The following is a 24,591-nucleotide window of genomic DNA, read 5'->3' on the forward strand; positions in this document are numbered from 1 at the left end:
TATTTTCAATAATTTCCTTCTTAAAGAGGTGCTATACATAATAAACATGCCATAAAAAATACTGAAAAGAGGACCTCACTTCAAAAAATCTCTAGAATCGACATCTTTTTGTTTCGGTCTGAAGCACGTTACTATTCTTGGTTTGTACTTGGTATAGTACAGCCGGCAGATATGTCTACTTCTGTCGGAAAAACACAGGACTTACGAGGTTAAAGTGTAAGTTACTGTATAAAATAAATAAAAAATTGGAGATATGTGAGGCGCGTAGAAACAATAAAACCGCGTAGAAATAAAATAGTTCAAATTGGTAAATCGCAATTTCATGATAGCTATTGTACAAAATATTATCAAATTCTCCTGAAAAAAAAAATGATTTAAAAAAAAGTACGTTGAATAACAGTATTTTTTTCAAAAATGGACGGCAAAGTCGACTTAACCGTATAAAAAATAGGTCGCGAAGTGCGGAGTTTATGGTCAGTCAAATATTTAAAAAAAAGACAAAAACATTGCAGTCTCGATTTTAGGACTGCAATGTTGCATACAAATTCCATTATTTGTCGAGTTCCAAACTTTTTAAAAGTTTAAATGGCCATATCAAATGAAGGCACAGGCCCATTAAACAGCCCAACAGATGATTAGTAATAATTATTATAATGTTGGTACCGCGACTATTTAGCTGCCTCAAATAGCTTGGCGTATTTTCGGCAGAAAAATACACTTCTATTTTAAAATTAAAAAAATAAAAAGGCGGCAAAGCAAATTTTTCAATTGTTTCTACTTTTTTCTGTGAAAATATATACGTAAGAACGTTGCTTCTGTAAAATATTCCTATTATATTTATATTTCTTGCACCATTTTTGAGAAAAGCACTATATATGACTCGGCTGGAAGGCTACTTGCTGGCTTCGGATTCAATTAAACGGACTCCCAAGGCCGTCCGTTTAAAACGAATCCTCAGCCTACAAGTAGCTACTTCCGAGCCTCGACAATAATGTATGTGTATGTAATCGCACGATTATGTTATGTCTAAGTTTTAAGATTTACCTCCGACGTTTCGAGGACGGCGTTGTCCCCGTGGTCTCGGAGAAGAGTTGGAAGAGTCGGAGTTGAGTCTTCTCCGAGACCACGGGGACAACGCCGTCCTCGAAACGTCGGAGGTAAATCTTAAAACTTAAATACGCGATTAAGTCCCGTTGTGTAGTTTGATAATGTTTAATAATCGTGAAAGTTTAAATCAGTATTATGTTATGTCTCTAAACTTTTTATAGGGAGCGTGCATGAACTGTAGACGGCAGCAAAGAAGTCCCCTATTCTTTGGCGCGAAGCATCATGTCTAGTTTCCATTTTTAGATTTAGATGATCTCAAGTCATAGTGTCAGGCAGACCCTACTATGCGAAACAGAGCCAGCGTGAAGTGTAGGGGGTGGCACCTGCTTGGAAGCGTGAATTGTTTTCGCTTTCGATTCAGGTCACGAGATGGCAGACCCTCTAACACGCACGGTCTCTATTCTGTTTTTACACCATCCTAGTGTCGCTACTCACCTCTAGATGGCGCTAGTTTCTTAAATAGTCCTTGATTTTAGCCTTTTCTATTATTATGTCTTTTAGAGTCGTATTCCACTTGTCCAATTTATTTGTCCAATGTCAGTGCATCTCACTCACTTCAACGTTCCGGCAACGCTGCTGGTATTTTTGATTCTTTTGAACCATGCGCGGTTGAAGCGTTATTAGGAATAGGGTCTTTAAATACCTATGTTATCACTTATCAGCAGAGCTCAGATTTTTCACGGCAAAACAAAACACTATCGGAATCTAGCCAGTGATAGAAACATTATTTTATCGATATCGATAATTCAGTACTAGAAGAAAATACGTCACCAAATAAAATAAATATGTAATAAAAACATTTGTATGAAGTTATATATTAGAAACACACGCAATTTCTTCTTCAAAATCTACGTCAGTACACACAGCAGCACATGGCATTTTATTTGTAATAGTGATAGGAGTAGATAATCATTAGCTTTTCAACATTCTCTGGGAGTAAACAGTTTCGTTTATCACTATAAAGCCATTTATGTACACCAAATGTACGTTCAACGTCGCTAGCTCGTAACACATAAAAAAAATTGAACTTTTCGATTCCTTTTATTTCCTTCTTTTTTTTAAACAAGTGATATTAATATTTTCTGTAAAGATATGGGTCTTAGTTAATAGAATATGGACTAATAATTTCAAAAAAATTGTGTAGGTAGTTTATGAGAAAATCATTATTTTCTGAAAATCGTATAAGTGACATAAGTCAGAAACTGTCAAACATAAGAAGCTGAAACTTGGGCAAAATAATAGACGCCATTAGGGGTGCTTACCACAAAAAAATCCATTCTCTACAATCAAAGGTCGCAAGTGTATGAAAGTCCGACTATAGCCTTGCAGCGTTGTAGCACTAACGGTCACTGAGATTATCCGCGGACGGACGGACTGACGGACGGACGGACTGACGGACGGACAGACATGGCGAAACTATAAGGATTCCTAGTTGACTACGGAACCCTAAAAATGTATTGAGGCAATACCTGTCATATACTCTAGTAATACTCGATATCGATAAAATAATATTTCAAGCACTGGCTAGATTAGGCTAGTGTTTTGTTTTGCCGTGAAAAATCCGAGCTCTGCTTATCAGTGTTTAATATCATAAATGTATTCATGATTGTTTGTTAATAAATAAATGAAATGAATGATTAGTAACTAGGAGCCAAAAGGGCCTACTTGGGGCGACCAACTGGGCGCCGTCCTGTTGGTCATCCTAAATACCGTTGGGCAGATAGATTGGAGGCAGATCTCCGTGAGCTCGGCGTCGGCGAAAGCTGGCGGGATACCGCTCTGGACCGATCAAAGTAGAGCTGAGCGTTTTTTTCCGTGTTTTCAAAAACACTTTCTTGTGCTGTAACGAAATAACAGTTTGTGGTAGGAACGACAAACTGTTTTTATAAAAACTAATAAAAACGATGACAAAGAGGCGGCGACATACGATAACATAGTCGCGCATAACGGACGCAACTATCGCAAAGCAAAACGCAGCTCTAAAATACCGCTACGTTTCGTTTCACGGAAAACTCGAAACGACCCAGCTCTAGATGAAAGTGGCGTGCTCTTGTGTTGGATGCCAAGACTCATTTTGGGTCACCGCGCCAACCAAGTAAGTAGTAACTAGGTGCCCCTCTATAAAAAAAAAGAGGAGCTTAAAAAATTGCCATTATGATCGTCTAGTTTAATGGAACAAATGGTCTGAGACCATTGTGAATTGGAACCAATGAAGAGCGTGAAATCTGTGATCTAGTATAATTTACAATGAACAGTTGTAACCATGAATCACTCCCAGAACAGCGCCATCTATTGACGTATTGTGGCAACAAATCTAACAGTGTCTTGATATATGCATGTTTTATGTTACGATATGTCGCATGCGGTATTTCCGGACCGACACGGCTTTCAAACCTTCAAGAAATGAGCATACCACTTACATCATAAAAATACGAGAAAATTGTACGTAGTTTATGTGACTGCTACATAATGAAAGTCTATCAATTAAAACTTTATCGCGTGCTCTTACCACAGAATAAATAATAGTACTACCGTACAGAAAGGAAACTTCCTACAAAACCGAAGTTTGGCAGCGGTTCTGGGTCGAATCATGCTATCCCTTTCTAATATATGGCACTATCCCTTTCGGCTATTTAGGGTTGTCAAAATTCAAGTGATTATCTTATCTGTGGTCGTGCACGCAAAAGGAAGTCAAGTGGTGCCAACCCTAATAATTGCTTGGAGCAATGCTGAGCCGAGCGGAGCCGAGTTTGGCCGAAGTCAGGAGTTTCGCACCCCTGCTCTTACATTATTAATTGTCCTGATGACGTTTTGAACGCTACATTACGTTATTGGTCGCATGCACAATGGCGAGGAATTGTACAAACGTACTCTTTCTTAACTGTCCATCGGTGGACCTAATGCCTTTTGTAATAAGGTCATTTAACAGTGTCGACGATGGTACCTACTCGTAACGTTTTCTAGATACTTGCACTTGGTTTTGATTATTCGTTTTAACTAGAGATGCACCGGATATTCGGTTACTATTCGGTATCCGGCCTATCCGGCCATCTTTTTAACATCCGGCCGGATACCGGATAGTGGCCTACTATCTAGCAGGATACCGGATAGTAACATTGCTTGATTTTGGAGTAAACAAAATTGGATTAAGAAACATTCACGGTTATAATCGTACTCGTTTATTATTTTAAAACAATTCAAACATTTCACTCACTTGCTCGCGCACTCATTTCGAATCTAGAAGTGAGTCCGCGCGAACTACTACGAAGCAGGTCAAAACCTGCATAATGCGAACCTGAAAAGCCAAAATGTAGGTATAGTTTCGCCGGCCGAATATTCGGCCGATGGTCAGGCCGAATATCCGGTATCCGGCCAAACAACTATCCGTTGCATCTCTAGTTTTAACGCTCGAGTGTAGATAAGTTCGCTAAATGTATGGAGACATTGGAGACGCGCGCGAGAACGCAATTCATGCTAGTAGGTCAAATCTGATCAATGTCTTTCTTTCTCCTGATTATGACTACGTACTAGTACCTACTAGTTCCTACTAGTACTTAACCTACTTTCAAGAGAGCATCCCCTGAACGTAGGCGAAGCTGGTAAATTAAATACTGAGTGAAATTTATTTGTTTAATTAAGTTTAAATTAATGTAGGTCATCTTTTAGGGTATTAGCATGTTGAGCACTAAGGCGTTTACCAAAGGGTGGTATTCAACCTGTCCAATTTCTCTTAAGCTCTCACGTTTTGCTTAAGGTTCCGTCACACAGGCGCGTTTACCGGGCGGGGCGTCAGCGGCACGTGAGCGTTTTATATGTAAAAGCGGCGCGCCCCGCCCGGAAAACGCGCCTGTATGACGGAACCTTAAGCCATTCCGAAAAATGGAATCTTGAGCGCTGCGAAGGTTTCAAAGCACGAGGGTTAAACAAAATATGCCCCCGAGTGAAACACAAAATTTTCACCATACCAACCCGAAGAAAATATTAACTGTAAGCTACCAAACAAAATCAAATGAATGTTATTAGATATTTATCATTCAAAATCATCATTTAAAAGTCAATTCTACCACCAAACGTAAGAAAACAACTTAAAATTTACATTTAATTACTTTGCCTCACATGTGAATAAAATGCAACTTTGCTATCAGTTTTTGAACAATCATGAGAGCCTTTGCCAGTTGGTGTGGTGAAAATAAATAAATCGTTTCATAGTATTATGATGGCCAGGCATAATAAAAAAAATAAACACCAGACCATACCTAAAATTATATTTAAGGCCAGGCCTTAGAAAAAAAATCGATGGTAAATCAACATAGGATGGCGGATGGCATACAAGTGTAGTCGTACAAATTTACGTTAGCTAGTTTCGCTGTGTTATAACGCCATCTATTATCGTAATCATGTAACGTTTTACAGAAGTGACGTCATGCGGGATGGTATATATATTCCACCTGTTCAATATCTGTATTGATTGCGTCTCACATTTTGCTTAATGAGAGAGTGAGACGCAATTACATTTGACCAAGATATTGGACAGATGGAATACCACCCTAAGAAACTGCAAAAAGTGTCAAATGTATGTCTGTCAGTCAGCATATTTGAGAGCTTGATAAGCCATTTAGTGTAGGAAATGAGAGAACTCAGAGTTAATCACACCATTAATTATTTCGTCCATTTGCCTCTCCGTCTGTCTGTCTGTCATTGAAAGTCACCGACGATTGTGACGAATGTAGAATGAGCGAAGAAAGCAGAATAGGACTAATTTAAGAACTTGACGAAAAACTAATGGGACGACCCAAGACGATACCTCCTACAACTATACATAAGCGACAGACGAGTTAATAGACGGTCTTCGAATTATATGGAGGATGTCGATCTTGAACATATTACTATATTAGTATTATTTAGATAAGAGACTAACCTCTCTGCACTGGGTTTCTTTTCCGCACCAATTGCATTAAGTTTCTGTTTGACCCAATGGTTGACTGGTAGAGAATTACTTAAGGCATTAATTCCGCCATTTGTACTTTCTTATATCGTGTAATAAAGGTTGAATAAATAAATTAAATTAAATTTTTTACTAGACTCTGGTAAAAACTAAATTGGTCCAAATGCTAACAAATCCTGGCAAATGCCTCTGTACGGATATGATGGTCGTTCTTGTCTACGTGACAGCGTGATAAAACGGTATCCGTCACTTTCTATCCCACGGTGTTAAAAAGTGACAGTTATTTTATCACGTGGATAAAGATGGATAAAGCCATCCATAATACGCCGGCTGGTCAAATGGAGATCAATAGAAATTACGAAACAGTAAACAAATTTTGCTTATCAAACCTATTTAAAGCTGTTGATTTTCCCTAAAATAAATAAATAGAGCTAATATGACAAAAGTTTTAATACGAACCGAAAAGCACCGTTCGTCCTTACCTTTGAATGTGACAACTCGGCACTAGATGGCGCTAGTAAGTCACTAAATTCTGCAAGCCTTACTTTTTCAATTTCAATACCTAATATCTGGGAGACCGAGTTTTGCTCGGAAAACATATAAAAACTCAAAAATGCGCGTTTTCCCAGATACAGACCCAGCTAGATCGATTTTTCGCCCTCGAAAACCCCCATATAGCAAATTTCATCGAAATCGTTAGAGCCGTTTCCGAGATCCCAGAATATATATAAATAAACAAGAATTGCTCGTTTAAAGGTATTAGATATTAATGTGTATGACCCCTTGCAACCGGTTCTCCATACAAAGGTAGTCCCCATTTTCCTCTTTGTATATTAACAATATATATTTAATAAAATATTTACTATAGCCATGCCCTTTAGTTTGAAATTATAAATTTTCAAAATTATTATAAGCTGCCAGGAATTTATGGAGTTAGTTTTTCGCTTCTCACTTAACTATAGTAATAAAAAAAGTAGGGGCATAGGCATGGTTTATATTCTAACAAAACAGTTTAATCTTTATGCTGTCGCCTGCTGTTTTCGATCATAAAATGGTTATGTTAAGAGTATAGTATAGACAAAGATACTAATTCTACGGATTACCTTCATCGGTATCCCAGTGACAGTGGTGGTCACCAGCTTGTAATGTGGCAACACTAGACGCCCGAGCAGTGCTGCCAGCGCGCTTGCCCTGGACACTATCACTTCGACGCCCATCAGGCCGTTCCCCATCTGAAACGTATGTGGCGAGAATATTGAATTATTGTTTGATATCTAGAATCAGGAAGTGTAATGTTAAAAATATGTTTAGAGTTAGTGCCAGTTGCACCAACCACAATTAGCGGACTGATCATCGTCACTCAACAGTGAACTATGAAACTTCCCATATAATAAAATTTAGCGAACGCTTTAACGATGACAGATCACAGACGGTTTGGTGCAACCGACCCTAAGCTCTGGTTTCCTAGGATAGCGGTGCCGTCATATAGTGGCCGTCTCCATACAAAATTCTACGACATCCATATTTAGCTGTATTATTTTGTATGGAGATGGCCGCTATATGACGGTACCGCCATTTTATCAATGTTTATTTGTGGTCTTACCTCTGTTAATGGTTGATTATTCACTCTGATTTCCGCTTTCTCTGGAGTAACGTTTATTATTACTAAATGGCAATATTGGATAGGGTAGGCCCTGAAATATTTTAAAGTAGATGTTACATTCAATAGTACATTATTCTGCCCTCCTAAGCTAAAAAGCCGTATTTGCAGTCTATTTGTATGAAAACTGAATGCAAATACGGCTTTTTAGCTTAAGAGGGCAGTATTGCAGAGGCCGGGAAACTCCGGAAACTGCAATTCGTGAATGATTTTCGAGTTCACTTTGTCCGACAAAGACGAATCCACGAATTGCGATTCCTACCGATACATGCGACAAAATAAGGTAAAATAATAATTATTTAAGCATCACTCAAATCGAACCTTCATATTAAAATCAATTTCCTCTATAATTCTAACATCTTAATAATAAAACTTACTGTGGCTGAGCAGTGCTCGTCGACTCAGATGTACTAGGTTCACTGGAAGCTTTCTTGTTCTGCTGGATAAGAGCATTCAACGCTATCTCTGCCAGACTCCTTATAGAGTCATCATCTCGTGCACTTGTTATGCAGATTATTCGACCCCTGAAACAGCGAAATGTCAAATTTTAATTACTGTCATCACTACTAAGAAGTATCGGTCGGTCCCTCAATACTGAGGATCGTGACATCATGTCCTTCTGTTGAAGACCAAGTTTCTTCCAATGGGTTCTGTTTCCTGCCAAGCGCATGGCCTTGTGCAGTTTTAGGTGCCGTAATTTGAGCACACCATCTAGTAGGAAGAGGCAGGGGCGTATTTTGAAATTTGGCGCCCCGGGCCAATACGTTTTGCCGCCCCAGAAGTCAAGGAAGAAAAACAAAATGCAATCCGCCAAGGGCGGCATATGCCGCCCCTGGGGGTTGGCGCCCCGGGCCATGGCCCGGATGGCCCTAGGGTAAATACGTCCCTGGGAAGAGGGCCCTGAGGCCTCGTGCCTTCAACTTTGCCTGTCATTATTACTCTTTCCAGAAGAAGTATGTAATGTTAGTGTATTTATCGCCTAGGTACTGCTTAACATATCGACATATGTAGTCCCAAACAAAATACATAACATAATATTTTGTGTACAGAAAGTCACCCAGTATATTCCTTTTCCGAGCTTACCTGTTTTGAAAAAGTGCTTCTGAGTTAGGCCTGGCAGATTGTGTGGGTGATGGCTGACTTAGGGCTTCAATGGCGGCACAGAGCCCCACGACGTCACCTCCAGCACCACGCCGCACCGCGCCAACAAGGCACAAGCCGTTAAGGATCTGAGGATAGTTAGTTCACTGACAGTTTACTACTTAGAAGTGAAGTTTATTTTTAAACTTTTATATAAAATACAGAAATTTATCAATGTGTTGAAATGTTTTTGTTTTTGTATTTTGAGAAATAAATTATTTACAAATTTATAAATAGGTACAGATAAAGTAGATAAACTGACTAGACTAGAATATTCACATAGCAATTTTTGAAATGTTATGTAATTTTAATTAGGAAACAAATCAAATTATTTCATTAAATGTTATGATTTGTGTTTTTTTAGGTAGTCACACCACACTACTATTTAAATTATTAACCGAATACATAAGAAAAATAATACTGCATTACTGCAGACACCATTACATAACTCTCAGATAGACTATTAGTCCATTAGGAGCTGTTCCTGGGTATTGTTCCATTTATTCTCTGGTATAAAATAAGAAAAAGTAGAATAATCAAAATAATTAGTTGCTCTCTAATTTATTCGGTCATGTTTCATCAATCATCACACAATTCTTTAGGCAGAACAAAGGAAATGTGTAGTTACCAGATAGCTGGATTATCCCTCAAATTAACAGACCGCTAAACTCAACTAACTGCTGCCCCGTTACAACAAAACAGTGTATCTTATGCAATATGCCCCATGGACATGTCTTGTGTGTGGCACACAGATTTCGTTTTCGTCGTCGCTTTTAGTACACTAATACGTAATAATTCATTGTTTTGTATTCATTATACAATAATCAACTACTTACATGGGTTAAGTTCTGTTGTGCTGCAACCCAAGTATTAAGGATGTGTGCTGCAGAATCACTGACAACAAATCGGACCTGAAATACGGAATATAGAAGCAAATTCGAGTAATTACTAGGTGTTAATAACCTCTTGAGGCTCTGACTTAAGAAAAGAATACATTACCAGTTTGCCTTCAGGAAATAGATCCCATACTATTCGGCAGTATTCAACTGCAGCTTCCACACTGCAAGTCCATAGCGACTTGCAAACTGGCGGTAAAGGGACATAGCCAGGGCCCCGGCTTTTAGAGACATCGAAGTCTATTGGATTATCCGATGATATACCAAAGTATGGTGTATGATCGAGTACGAAAATAGTTTTATGATTTGTAGGAAACATTTTTAGAACCTATACGCTTCACCGTTTGTTTAAAAACATCGCTTAATTTATGAAATTTATAAAAATATTCGTTTGCTCAACAGCTCAACATTTAGTCACTTTGACTTTGACAGTTTTAAAACTTTGCCACAGACTATGTAATGAACGAATGTATTGAATTCATAGAAGGTAGGATCGCATAGAAGTGGTATACGCGTGCCTCCGTGAGGGACAAAACATACGCAAATGCGACACTGTGATTGGTTGAATTCATTTGTTGCCCACCATTCTCCATACTAATAAAAAGGTGGGGAACAAACAAATAGTGAGACTGTGACAAGGACAAGCAATAATACCGCTTTCTCTGCTACTCCTACTGAAAGATACATAAGACTATCCCGTTCTGTCAGTTACCCCCACCACTCATGCCAGATCCAGGTATATCCTAGATTCATGATTGAATTGAATGAATGATTTGCAGTGTTGCTATACAACAATATATTTCCCCGCATAATTTCTCTAAGCAAATTACTAAAAAAAATTTTTCATCATCGGTTGTGTGAAATCGTTCGCGTATAGTCAAAAAACATGTATAGTTGTCGTTTTGCAATTAAATGATGCTGTAAAATCTCGTTATTTTAGCTGTTAGTTCAAATAAACAACAAGAGCTAACTCATTGATTAGTCATAAAAATCCTTAATTTGGAGGAAAATATAATATTATGGCAACATTCAATTTTTTTAAGCTATTTAAGATATATTTTTTAACGTTGATTATAATTTAAACAAGGTATACACGATTTAGTCCAAAGCAAACATCATTTCTCAAGTTGTCACTTTTTTTTTACAACGAACGAGCAAGACAACTATACAACGAAATACAAATTGCCTCTCGTGCAGAGTCGTTTTATTTACCGAAAGACATCGAACAGAGGCCATCCCTACGGTGAATGTGAGAGAACGAGAAAATGGTGCATTCGTCGATCAAACCGGGCCACACATCCGAAGCCAGAAATTAAATTAACCACCATTTTGTTTATTTTCGCGTAAATAATTATAATACTGGATACTTTAGTGAACATTTTTACTCGGCCGTATAATGCAGTAATCGATTCATTCTGGCGATGCTTAAAATATTAGGAATGTGCTATTAGCGTACCAGCGACGTCGGGCCCTTGTGTTGATCTTTGCAGACGGCCGCGCCGCTTATAAACGTTACTTCGGCGCAGAGCGCTCTAATATCAGAAAACAGCAGTGCAAGACGAAAGGATTGAGAGCAAACGAAGTGGCCCGTTGCGATTCTGTCAACGACTCCTCAGGAAATCCAAAGGGAGCGATCCCCTGGTAGGTAGGTGTAGTGCAAAATTCGGTGGTCGTGGGTTGTGTAATGAGCATCGCGCGTTGAGTTGCTTCAATCTTGAATCTGTCCAGGAAATATCGAAGAGTCGTGGGCGAGAGTCCCCCGTGGCGCGCCCGGCTAACATGAACCACACGTCTGCTGCGGACAGGCAGCACGACACTAATGTAAACCAAGTGGAGGAGATGGAGACACAAGACGGTCAGTACCACCACTAAATCTGTCGTAACCCTGGAAAACTAATCTGGCACGCTAATGACGTATGGATTAGGCCTAATTTATCATTCAAATGCACTTATATTATTCAGTGGTTAATGGTCGGATTAACGTCATTGTCATTTCAAAGTAGCTGTTTTGTTCTATTTGCCAGATATAAAGGTTGAGCATGGGCTGTTTATCATTCTGATTCATAAATTTTAAATATTTACACTATACTTAACCTCAAATGTAATTAAACATAGTATTGGTAGGTATGAAAGAGACCATTTGTTTATGTGATGTCCATGTCATGTTCTTGGTGATGTTAACATCAATATTTGATTGTTTACTTGCATTAGGTTCATGCATAATCATATACATCTTCCTTTGTTCTAAAATTGCAAGTCGTCCTCTGAGTGCAATACTTTCTAATTTTAGAACGCTTTGTGTTTAATACTTAATTAAACTTTGATCATATATGATCTTTACTTAACATCAAATTAATTATTATATCAGATGCATGTTATTGATGTGGTTGTATACATTATAAATATAGTATTTATTGTATACATATATTTAGTCATCTAAAAAAGGAGATTGTCTGCATGTTTTATGGTTTAGTTGCACATTTAACACATTCACTGCCAAGAACACATATGTGTGTTCATTTTATACTGGAAACGTGGCGCCTGGCACCGAAAGTGTTAATTATCATGAAACCTGGCTTGCCTGTAAGATGGGTTATTTTTTATAGGTAACTTGTCTTGTTCATGTTAGGTGAATTTAGAAACATGAATTTAGTATAACTAAATTATCTCTCAAATGTACCTTTATAGGTTGTCTCGAGAAAAAATTTAAAGTACATTTTAATAAACAATACTTGCACATTCTTAGTCAATAATATTAATTAAGTACTTAATAATATTATCTAAAGCTCAGTTTATACCTAATTTCATCTACTCAAATACTAAACTTTGCAGTCATTTAAAATAGTTTCCCCACCTCCACATCTATTTGGAGATCAAGTCAAGGTTTCCTATTTCAAATGAGCTGCTGACATGTGAATTTAAAATGTATAATTCTGTACATATTATGTATAAGGTATACATGATCCCATGTATGTAGGGTCACTTTGATTAAAAAGACAAATAATAATAAAATTAACTGATGTGCACCAAATAGCCAACATAGAAAATGTGTTTGTATCAAACTCCAAAGAACTATATTTTATTTGTTATATTTAAGAAATAAAGATTTAAGTGTCTATTTGTGAAATTAAGCTCCTATAAAAGTCTTTAACAATTTTGGAAAACAATGGCAACATATAAAAAAATGCATCTGTACTTTAATTACAACATGGAGTTTTGTATACAGTGGAAACTGGATAAGTGGAACCTGGGTTAGTGGAAAACCTCTTTAAGTGGACCCAAGTTCTCGGTTCCAGTCCCTTGGCAACGAATTACCTCTATAAGTGGAATTTTGGGACCTCTATAAGCGGAATCCATTTTTTCGAAAATTTCTTATTTTTACCTCTGTAACTGGAAGCAGCCGTCTCCGAAACCTCTATGAGTGGAATAGCTCGGCGTTATAAAATTTTTATTTTTAATAAACCGTCACAAGGAGGGTAGTTTGTTTCGTTAACATTATGGTTCGTGTTTTAACTACGTATTTTGTATGAGATGACACCAAGTTCAGTTTTTTTTGCATTAAAGTACAATCGGTACATTGATTTATTTAACCATACTGGTTTCTCTTGCATAAATAAATATTAGGAGTGATTTTGTTTTTGTAATTTTGAAAATTGTATACGAGTAGGTACTGTGGATTATTTACAGTATTGCTTTTTTTAAAGTCAGGATTACATACCTATTTTTGTTAATACATACATATTTAATAAAAGATGATTATTTAAGTCTTGATCATACCATACGTGACCTCTATAAGCGACATTACTAGCATCCACAACCTCTGTTAGCGAGAGCCTCTGTAAGTGAGAAAATGTTTTATTTGAACCTCGTTTAGTGGAAAACTGGATAAATGGAAAACCTGGATAAGCGGAACTAAACAGCCGGTCCCTTGCGATTCCACTTATCCAGTTTCCACTGTATTTTGTTTTTGACTATAGGACTGTGTCTTTATATTGTACCATCGCCCACACTGTTAACTGTACTGTACATCAATAACTAGTGTAAAAATATGGGTGTAGACAACTTACTCTATTTTAGTTGATTTGTGCACCCAAATTTTTAGACTTGACTGTACTAGCATCTGTCTGCGACATAATCTGCATGGAATGATGATGATGATTGATGAAAACATATGTTATGTCCTTGTCCAGGCCTCAAACTATCCCAATATCAAATTTCATCTAAATTGGTTCAACAATTTAAGTATGAAGAGGTAGCAGACACACAAACAGAGTTACTTTCGCATTATAATATTAGGGATAGTACAATAGTGGGGATTCCATCCGCATGTTGGAAATATGAAGAAGGAGGTATCAATCAATTTTTCCGTAAAGACAATTCCAGGTTTTATAGACTACATTTTAATCTACTTTTAAAACAAAGTTTTGTACGGAACACTAAAAAAAGAGAAACATAATGTTAATATTTTACAGTAATTATTAAGTAATTAGGTAATATTTTTCTTAGGTATAGTGCGACATAAAATAGTAGAAATTAAATAAAATGAAACTAAAAAATTTCCATACTAAATTGTTGCCATGTTTAAGCATTTTACGTCAAAAATATGACAGCTACGTAGTAAGTGGCGCTCTCATTTATTTTCTACAATTTCTTGTCAGACTTTACTGAAAAATAACATTAAAATGTTGCAAGAACTCTTTTACTCCTAATTAGTTTACAGCTGGCTAGTACCAAATTCTCTATTGTCCAATATGACAACTTGTGGCATATTGTGTCATTAGATATATTAAAGAGTATAAGCAATTCTTTTGGACATAATGAATGCAATATTTATTATGTGAAGATGTGTTAATATTTATTAAGTAAGATTACCTGTAGGGAATTGAATAATTAAAAAGAGTGCAATTTTATCCTAAATGTCTTTACCAAAACTGGATACTAAAGGTGAATAACCCCACTCCACAACCCCATACAAAATACAAAGGCTCATGAATAACATAAAGAATCAAATCACATCTTGTAAAATGTTTAAAAAAGTAGTTTCTGCTAACACAGCTCTCCACACTATGGCTCACAGGCCCAAGTAATGAGAAAACCCAGCATATAATACAATCCTGCCTGCAAAAACGAAGCGGAGGCCTGGTCGTGTGGTCATCCCTCGGGGTCAAAAAGTTTGGAGACCCCTGTGCTAGCAAAATAATGTTATTTTTACTTACATATCACACTTGTAAGGTTATCAGAACTGCTAAAAGTGTTAGTGTACTCACATAAATATTTTGGGAACATTGACATAGATATCTAGGGACTGGCTTTATGGACAATAATAATGAGGCATAACAGGGGCCAGTACAGCGGTGTGACACCGGTACAACGCGATTGGTGATGAATTCGCATCACGCGCGCGGTTGGTTAATGAGTTCGCATCACGCGCGCTATTGGTCGCAACTAGTTGCGTTAGACTGCACGATTGGCTGGAATTCGTGAGGCACACCGCTAAACTAGTACCATTTTTAGTGCCCGTAAGGCCAGGCCATAGATATATACGTTAATGTTTGGGAATAGATCTAACAAAGATGGCTCTGGAGCAATACTGATTCCCATAGTGTTTAGAAGGGTTAGTTCCCGTTTCGCCGGATTCTTGTTTCGTCGGATTTTCAAATACTCGGATTGTGACGGCCTGTCACGTCCTAAAGTAAATCCGGCGAAACAGAAAATCCGGCGAAATAAAAATACGGCGAATCGGGAACTAACCTTTAGAAGCCTGTCGTCAAGCGTGCTTCATTTTGCACAGATAAATTGTGTCAGCAGCCCTTGAATGAAATCCATATTATTGTTTACTTTATCACTTGTTATCCATGCAATCTGATAAACAAAATTCGTCAGGTGAGTAATGATAGTTTTCTATGTTACAGTGGAGACCGTAGATACCGCCACAGATAAGGATTGCGACGAGACGGAGACTCTTCTTATGAAATGGTCCACTGATCAGGTAGTCATGAGTGAGGTTATGAAGAACCAGGAGACAACATCTACAGCTATGGTTGTAAGTGATGTATATGTGATGTTATCTGTGAAAAGGGACCTTATTGTCGATGGCGCTATGCCGTTATTAACGATGCTCCGACATAAACACATTGCCGCGACGCTGTGCGGCGTAAGTGCCATCGACGATAATGCCCCATATTTCTAACAATTTTTAAGCATTCTCTGACGTCCTTTAATTTAATTGAAGGCGATTCATACGTGTGAAAATTGGTGTGTCCGGATTTCAACTGATTAAGTATTTCGTTATCTCCTCCTCTTCTTTTGATAATTTTGTTTAACAACATGATTGAAATGCGGAAATCGATAAAAATCATTAAATCACAGATTAAAAAACTTAGCAAATATTTTTAAATGCTGCTTAGTTTTTTCATGCGTAATAATGTTTTTTTTGATTATTGCTCATGTGGCTTACAGCTAACTCTTGGGTGCAATTCTTGAATACTATTATTAAATGCTATCATTATATTATTAAATAAAATTAATAATTGCATACAATTATTGCCAATTTTTGTACAAGAACCTTGCATAATGTAAATGGGCCTTAAGGCAAGATACTGTCTATCAATTAAAAAAAATAATGGTGATTATTTATCACTAATCAACCTACAGTTTTTAGACTTATCTCCTTTTTTCCGCCAAAAATCGGTTGGCCAGGCTATACGTAAAAGCCCTTACGATGCAGGTGGAGTGAACAAAATAAGTACAGGATCTGGTATATAATTAAAAAAAAATACTAGTTTTCGTTTTTTGTGGTACCCAGACATATGAATAAACACATTATTTTCCCCATACAGCAAGACACCGAAATGGAAGACGACGAAGCGCGGTCCGAAGCGACCTTCCGCTACACAGTGCAGAATTTCCGTAGCCTCAAGGACTCGGTACTGTCCCCACCCTGCTACGTGCGCAACCTGCCCTGGAAGATTATGGTGATGCCCCGGCAGGCACCCTCGCCCGACCGCCAGCAGCAGAAGTCACTCGGCTTCTTCCTGCAGTGCAACGGGGAGAGCGAGTCTTCCAGCTGGTCATGTTACGCCATGGCGGAGTTGAGACTCATCTCGCATAAGCCGGACTGTGAACCGTTTTTTAGGAAGATACAGCATTTGTTCTACAGGTAAGTGTTGATTTAAGTGTAAAATTTTCTTTACACGGTGCTATTATAGATCTATCATTTATCTCAGGTGGTTGAAGAAATTGCGCAGTGATTTTATAGAAGAAGGAAGGCTATAACGAGTTTATATATTACACTAGCGACCCGGCCCGGTTTCGCACGGGTTATACAAAACCTTAACAAATTACACAGCTAAACCTTCCTCAAGAATCACTCTATCGATAGGTAAAAACCGCGTGAAATCCGTTCAGCAGTTTTTGAGTTTATCGCGAACACACATACAGGCAGACAGCGTACAGCGGACTATGGAGTGATACAATTAAAGGATTTAATATGATTTAAAATATTTTACATTTACTTGTCTCCCTCACGCGCAAAACCACAATTCCAAGAAGAAACCTTAAAAACGTAGGTTTATAAATCATGCGTCAAACGGATTAATCTATCGTTGGCACTCTATCGGTATTCTATAAGTACTCACCAATTTGGATTGCTCATGTTCCATGGTATTAACTACCATTTTAACCGCGTGAGAAAAGTAACGGTCAACAACATAACGGCACGAGTCTAACCCTTTGAACGCCAAGCGTATCGTGTACGGCGCGTTATCCTGAACCTCGTCGGAATGCACGAAGTTTGATATTGGGTAGTCACGCGCGTAAGTTGATGTCTTTGTGGGTCAAAAATAACAAGTGCGAGTCGGACTCGCCCACCGAGGGTTCCGTACTTTTTAGTATTCGTTGTTATAGCGGCAACAGAAATACATCATCTGTGAAAATTTCAACTGTCTAGCTATCACGGTTCGTGAGATACAGCCTGGTGACAGACGGACGGACGGACGGAACGACAGCGGAGTCTTAGTAATAGGGTCCCGTTTTACCCTTTGGGTACGGAACCCTAAAAAGGGTTAAAAATACATCGATATTCTTTTTCAACAGTAAGGAGAATGATTGGGGCTTCTCCCACTTCATGGCGTGGAACGACGTCCTGGACCCGGAGAAGGGCTACATCAAGGACGACGCCATCACCCTCGAGGTGCACGTGACGGCGGAGGCGCCCCACGGCGTGTCGTGGGACTCCAAGAAACATACCGGCTATGTTGGTAAGTTTCATACTTGTCACGGCCTCCATAAGGGGCTCTACTGATCCTGGAACAGGGCTTAATGTGAAATCTCAGGGGAGGGATATGTTGCCACTTTCAAAACCTCATTTATTCGTTTTCTCGAAATATGCATAATGTACGATGTACTCCTCAATTAAGCTCTTCTGATGAAAACTGGCGCATACTCCACCGACAAGAGCCATGCTCTTAAATTATGATGATGATGATGATGAAGAATGATGAAACTCCAGGATAGTACTATCTTCTTTTTATTAACTTAATAACTAGATACAAGTAACGTTTAGGTTTTTGTGAAATCTGCAATATATATGTAGTCGCAGTCTAATGTAGGTACTCGGAACGGGGAGCCGTGACGTCAGTGCGTGACGTCATGCGTCGTCAACCGATCTTCGTACGTGTTGCGCGAGTACATATAGAATTACCAAATCAATGTTTTGTAGTAAGACTGTCTATAACCCTCAAATAACCTTTTAAGAATGATGCTACATAATAAATATTCCCTCACTAGGCAGACCTAATATACGTACGCAACTGTAATAAAGCGAAGGATAGTTTTACCTGACGAATATCAATCTCATATACACATTTAGAAATCTATATGGATATAACAGTTAGTACTGTCTAAATGCGTAGAAGTGTGTTTACACGCTCGTTGAAGTTTCGTCACCACAGTGTAGGTACCTATATATACCTAAATGGCACGATGATTCACCTAGTCGATGATGAGTTTTTATGCTCTATCATTTCGATTAGGTTTAGTACTTTTGATCAGCAAGTCGATTTCACAAAAAAAAATTACCAGTCATATTTATTTAATATTTATTGCACAATACGATATGAAGGTACAACTGGCGGACTCAATGCCTTAAGGAATTCTCTACCAGTCAACCAATGAGTTAAACCAGAAAGATTATGCAGGTGCAGTCCGTGCAGTGTCTTTTAAAGTAAATGAATTATTAAGTAAGTAAACACTTTATTGTACGAAAAAAAAAGGAATAATGGTACATCAGATAAAACATAAATGTGTAGTACAAAGCCGAAGTTATCCCTAAAAAAAAAGTACTTTATTTCACACGAATAAGTGTCCATAAGTTTGTTAGTAATAAGAAAATACTTAAACAACTATATTAGTACCTAAACCTAAGTGAAGCGAGGAGCAGTGCCTGATTAGGCCACTGTCCCACCTCCCCGCTACTACGCTCAGGAGGCTGTGGCGGCTGTTGCGGACTCTGCCTAAGAGAGATCTCTTCCTGTTAACCTATACTTATTATTATGGCGTTATTATGAAAACTAGCCTGTTAATTGTATACCTATTGAATTTTTCCTGGCGAAAACATCACATTAAACTAAAGTGTTAGAGCCTGAAGTACATATAAAAAATGCTAGTTCTGTCTTTTAATATATTTGTAAAAGTAACACTTCTCCACAGGCCTCAAGAACCAGGGTGCGACTTGCTACATGAATTCCCTGCTGCAGACCCTATACTTCACCAACCAACTGAGAAAGGCAGTCTACAAAATGCCCACGGAGTCGGACGATAGTACAAGGTAATTATTACCATTGAGCAATACATTGGCAATGTAATTTTAGGGGTTAGGTTATGGGATGCCCCATGTGAATATAAAAATTCTCAATTCGGACATCCTGTGAAAACACTTATTTACAGCATAATACAGATTGGACAAGATGATAATTTAGTCAATTGAACTTGAAATAATAGAGTGAAAGAAAATTATCGTTCCTACAACTTAGAAATGACGCATGCTGTACCTGAAGGGATAAGTATTGAGTAAGTGGAGAGAGATGTAACCGTCAGTTTCATTTTAAATATGGAATCACAAATGTTATCTGTGTGTGTGTGAATTCCTGCATTCATCATTCGTTTAATTCACCCTCTATTTCTCTCTTCAATAGTAATATTGCCGAAGAAAGGAAAAAATCGCTTTTTCTGACGAGGTCCCTACTGGCAAGTACGAGGCTCTGACGAGTTGCTAGGGCGAAGGGCCAAGGGCATTGCTGAGGCCTGCCAAAAGGGCCGACTCAGAAATGCATCATCTTCCTCGGGTTGTCCCTGCATTTTGCCACGGCTCATGGGAGCCTGGGGTTCGCTTAGCAACTAATCCCAGGAATTGACGTAGGCACTAGTTTTTACGAAAGCGACTGCCATCTGATCTTCCAATCCAGAGGGTAAACTAGGCCTTATTAGGATTCGGTTTCCTCACGATGTTTTCCTTCACCGAAAAGCGACTAGTAAATATCAAATTATATTTCGTACATAAGTTCCGAAACGTACATTGGTACAAGCCGGGATTTGAACCCACGACCTCCGGATTGTAAGTCACACGCTCTTACCGCTAGGCCACCAGCACTTCAAATGTATATTGCATGGAAATATCTGTTGACCAGATCCGTCGCCTTAGCGCTGCAGCGAGTATTCTACGAGCTCCAGTTCTCGGACAAGCCCGTCGGGACCAAGAAGCTGACGAAGAGCTTCGGCTGGGAGACCCTGGACTCCTTCATGCAGCATGACGTCCAGGAGTTCCTTAGGGTAAATCAAACACAAATATCTGTTGACCAGATCCGTCGCCTTAGCGCTGCTGCGAGTATTCTACGAGCTCCAGTTCTCGGACAAGCCCGTCGGGACTAAGAAGCTGACGAAGAGCTTCGGCTGGGAGACCCTGGACTCCTTCATGCAGCATGACGTCCAGGAGTTCCTTAGGGTAAATCAAACACAAATATCTGTTGACCAGATCCCTCGCCTTAGCGCTGCAGCGAGTATTCTACGAGCTCCAGTTCTCGGACAAGCCCGTCGGGACCAAGAAGCTGACGAAGAGCTTCGGTTGGGAGACCCTGGACTCCATGCAGCATGACGTCCAGGAGTTCCTTAGGGTAAATCAAACACAAATATCTGTTGACCAGATCCCTCGCCTTAGCGCTGCAGCGAGTATTCTACGAGCTCCAGTTCTCGGACAAGCCCGTCGGGACCAAGAAGCTGACAAAGAGCTTCGGCTGGGAGACCCTGGACTCCTTCATGCAGCATGACGTCCAGGAGTTCCTTAGGGTAAACAAAACAGAAGTACACACACAAATCTATTCGGACCCAGCTAACTCTAGGCTAGGTTATCATCGCATAAACTGCGGCCGGAGGTGACAATAAGGCTTCTGCTGGCACCGATGAACTTCGATTTACCGTAAGTACCACTAATATTATCCTGGCAGGATCGCCATGTAAGGTGAGGATTCGGAATTGAGTAGAAACGAGTGTTCAGTTTAAATGATGCTTTATTATTGCAGTGACATGAGTAAATGGTCCTTATATATATCCTATGAACTACGTACGTAACTACATATATCTAGTAACGGGTTGGCTTAAGGTAATGAGAATTTTTGTTTTCGGACATAAAAACAAAAAGACAATGGCCATGGATTTCTGGATGTTATATTGAAGAACTATGCAATATCCAACATTAGATCCAAATTCAAGAATGAAGTAATTGGCCTCCCTTGTGTTAGTTTACGTAACATGCTTCTGACCGTTTGCTTTTCACTTTGGACAAACTACCAAGTACTCTCTGACTGATCGTTTTGTAATTACACGGTAAAATTGATTTTATTCTATAATATTTTTGCCTACTATCGCAATATACATATCAGAGTATATAATATTTGCCAAAATTCTTCGATTGATTTAAGTCTTGGGGATATTCTAGGGTTGGAAACGTTTAGTCGTTTTCCGCGAGAGCCTAAAACCAGTTAAAAACGTCATTGCATACATTTTACCAAAATATGATACATGAACAATTTTCTCTAAATATCAATCAGTCGCAGATTTCATGAAAATTTTTAGTCTGATGTTTTAGAATGATGGCATGATATAAATAAGAAGCTAATATGCCGAAATAATTAAAATTAACGGCAATAAAACAGTTATGGAATGTGAATAAAACGTTGTCCAAAGCATGACGCAGAGGGTTTGAACACAGTTATGAGAAATCGGATGTGGGAGACGTTATTGTATATTATGTTTTCTTGTAATTTTAAATATGCTCTTGTTTGTCATTGTAAAATTTCGAAAACCCATAGCTATTGTCTTTTTCTATATTTCCGAAAACGAAAATTCTCATTACTTTAAGGTGCAGTGGGTTCAGAAAACGAAGTTTTTAAAAAGCCGTAGCTCTTTTTTGGTTCACAATACGGCTGCCATACATTCAATTAGCAATCTTGAGGGCTTTTCCTAGTGACTTCCGCGATTCGAATCCTAAGTTTTTGACTTTTGCTCGATAGAAAACGATCACGAACATAGGTCTAAAACGGACTTTAAACATTCGTAACAATTTGTGCACAAAAGATAAAAATATGAAAACTGCTTCTAATAACGCGCAATTTTATGCTTGAGCGAATTCCGCGATTACTTTTTTTTTTATTTTAACATTAAATAAATAAGTTCAAAAACATGATATCAGCGGTCCCGTGCACGCAACTTCTTTGATCAGATGCCCGCTGGGCGTGAACGAAGGCGGTCCTATCGCGGGGCGCACTAAACTGACAGTTGTGTTTTGCAATTATTTTGACATTAAATCATATACGTATACGAAAAAGTATACCAGTAGACAAATTGTATTTACAAAAATAGGGTAAATTAATTATCATCACATAGAGCTCGAGTCTCATCTTAAATTTGATTTGTTGTTGTTTACGGGGGATAATTATTGAAAAACGCAGTAAACTATCTTAAAACAATACGGTTCTAAAATCATTTAAGTAATTTGCTCCTTGAAACCCCGCTTAAAAAGAAAAAAGTTTGAAGACCCATACTTATTGATTGGAGTTAATTTTCATTATGCTGGTATTACCTAATATTGCGTAATTTTAAAAACGTACCCATGTGACTTCTGTACGTCAACGTCAATGAACTGATTGTGATGACAATTTTGTGATCTTGTATTTATGTTAGAGAACTTTTGATCTTCAAATATTACCTATTAATACGGAACGATATGTAAATATTTCGTGTGCTACTTGAAAATCTTGAAGCGGTACACCTATTTTGTTGCTGTGAGGTCCGCCCAGATATATAATGCGGTTACGTGCTGTTCTGCAAACCTTCATGAAATCAAGAATAAATAAACGACTATGGTCAAGCCTCAGTCCTAGTGAGTTTTTGCGGCTCGTGAGGCCGAGATATACTTGCCTACGAGGCTTACAGGCCAATACCGTTGCGGACTGGTTTACTGTGATTGTCTATGTATCGGTTGTTATCCAAATTTACTATAAAATAAAACAAAGTTTCTAGTTCAATTATATTCTGTGCATATTTTATTTTATTTTTTATTATTATTATGAGTAGGATCTAGTGTTATTTGGCTGCAGATTTCTGTAAGGTTGAGCTCTGCTCTAGATCTGGAATGACATCCGCTGTGCTGTGTCCTACCACACAAAGCGAGATGTAATTCACAGTGCCCATACCTCTCTTTTGGACGTAGTTCAAGGACCAGAGGAATGTTCATATATCTTCGTTCAGTATTTTCGTACTAAATAACTACACAGATTCAGATTCTGAACATATAACCGTAAGTTTACCAAAAATTTGGCGTAGCTGTACAGTCAGATGCAGAGAAAAACAATCCGCCAAAATTAAATTTCCACCCTGCCAGGACTTTATTTATTGATGAAGATAACGATATGTTTGCAAAAATGTAGTGATGAACATAGGTGGACAGTAATTTTGGATGCGTAGGGGAGAGCGGGGAGAAACGCAACACTTTGTACTTTGACCTTAGTTTCTGGCTAACCGTTATTATTTTGATGAAATTAATGTAGTCATATATAACTTCATTGCATGTTCTGTACACTAACATCTTGATGAACCTTATAATTGTGTATTTTGTATGTAAGTACCAGAGTGACTAAAAAATCGTCTTTTGTTACTCATGACCCCGTTGGCGTGCAGAAAGTAACACGTGTGGGTCAAAAGTAACAAGATACAGTGGGCTGTAATTAATATAATATGATAGGTATATCAAATCAAAAAGTACTAATTAAATATGTAAATTATTATTGATCACACACTTTAATATTTGCATTTTAACTACATAAACATTAGCATTTTAAGAAAATAAATCAATATTAAGTCCTCGTTAGAAATTGTTTTTATTTCAAGTGATGAGATCAATTATTCTGTTATAAACATGTTTTCTACTCAGATAATTCAGGGTCAGAGTTTTTTCACTCACAAATATGGCATACATCGTTTAAATCATCATTGACGCATTAAGCATGTGACACCATATTAGATTCAATAGGTATATATTGTATGGGATGTAAATGTTACTTTTGTACCTATACGGCTTTGTTACTTTTGTACCCGACCGCATTTTTCTGAAAACATGAAAGATATCTTTGAAACTGAACGTGCTCGAGAAAATAAATTGCAATCAATCTAATTAATAATCAATATCCCTTCGGGTGGCAGGGCCTCCGGTTGAAGGGTAGGAGAAATGGCGCGGCCATTTTTTAAAATATGCCCCTGCGTGGCAGAGGGCGGGAGCCGGACACTTCCCTAAT

At 38.2% G+C, this 24,591-nt stretch overlaps 2 protein-coding genes across 2 annotated transcripts in view; one reads left to right on the top strand and one right to left on the bottom strand.

The window, feature by feature from the left end:
- The window catches only part of LOC134791783 (protein asunder), a 29,606-nt gene extending 19,536 nt beyond the window's left edge, over positions 1–10,070 (bottom strand). Inside the window, exons 1-6 of the mRNA XM_063762939.1 lie at positions 9,852–10,070; positions 9,689–9,763; positions 8,796–8,941; positions 8,090–8,236; positions 7,656–7,746; positions 7,156–7,284 (exon numbers count right to left, since the gene is read on the bottom strand). Of these exons, the coding sequence (XP_063619009.1) occupies positions 7,156–7,284; positions 7,656–7,746; positions 8,090–8,236; positions 8,796–8,941; positions 9,689–9,763; positions 9,852–10,067 (804 nt within the window). The 5' untranslated portion in view covers positions 10,068–10,070. The remainder of the gene's footprint in view (positions 1–7,155; positions 7,285–7,655; positions 7,747–8,089; positions 8,237–8,795; positions 8,942–9,688; positions 9,764–9,851) is intronic.
- Positions 10,071–10,949: 879 nt separating this feature from the next.
- Positions 10,950–24,591, top strand: part of LOC134791778 (ubiquitin carboxyl-terminal hydrolase 7) — a 46,397-nt gene continuing 32,755 nt past the window's right edge. The window contains exons 1-7 of the mRNA XM_063762933.1: positions 10,950–11,393; positions 11,477–11,603; positions 15,661–15,791; positions 16,588–16,907; positions 17,843–18,006; positions 19,457–19,574; positions 20,434–20,575. Of these exons, the coding sequence (XP_063619003.1) occupies positions 11,528–11,603; positions 15,661–15,791; positions 16,588–16,907; positions 17,843–18,006; positions 19,457–19,574; positions 20,434–20,575 (951 nt within the window). The 5' untranslated portion in view covers positions 10,950–11,393; positions 11,477–11,527. The remainder of the gene's footprint in view (positions 11,394–11,476; positions 11,604–15,660; positions 15,792–16,587; positions 16,908–17,842; positions 18,007–19,456; positions 19,575–20,433; positions 20,576–24,591) is intronic.

This window comes from Cydia splendana, chromosome 6 (genome assembly GCF_910591565.1).
Source record: "Cydia splendana chromosome 6, ilCydSple1.2, whole genome shotgun sequence".
Lineage (NCBI taxonomy): Eukaryota > Metazoa > Arthropoda > Insecta > Lepidoptera > Tortricidae > Cydia > Cydia splendana.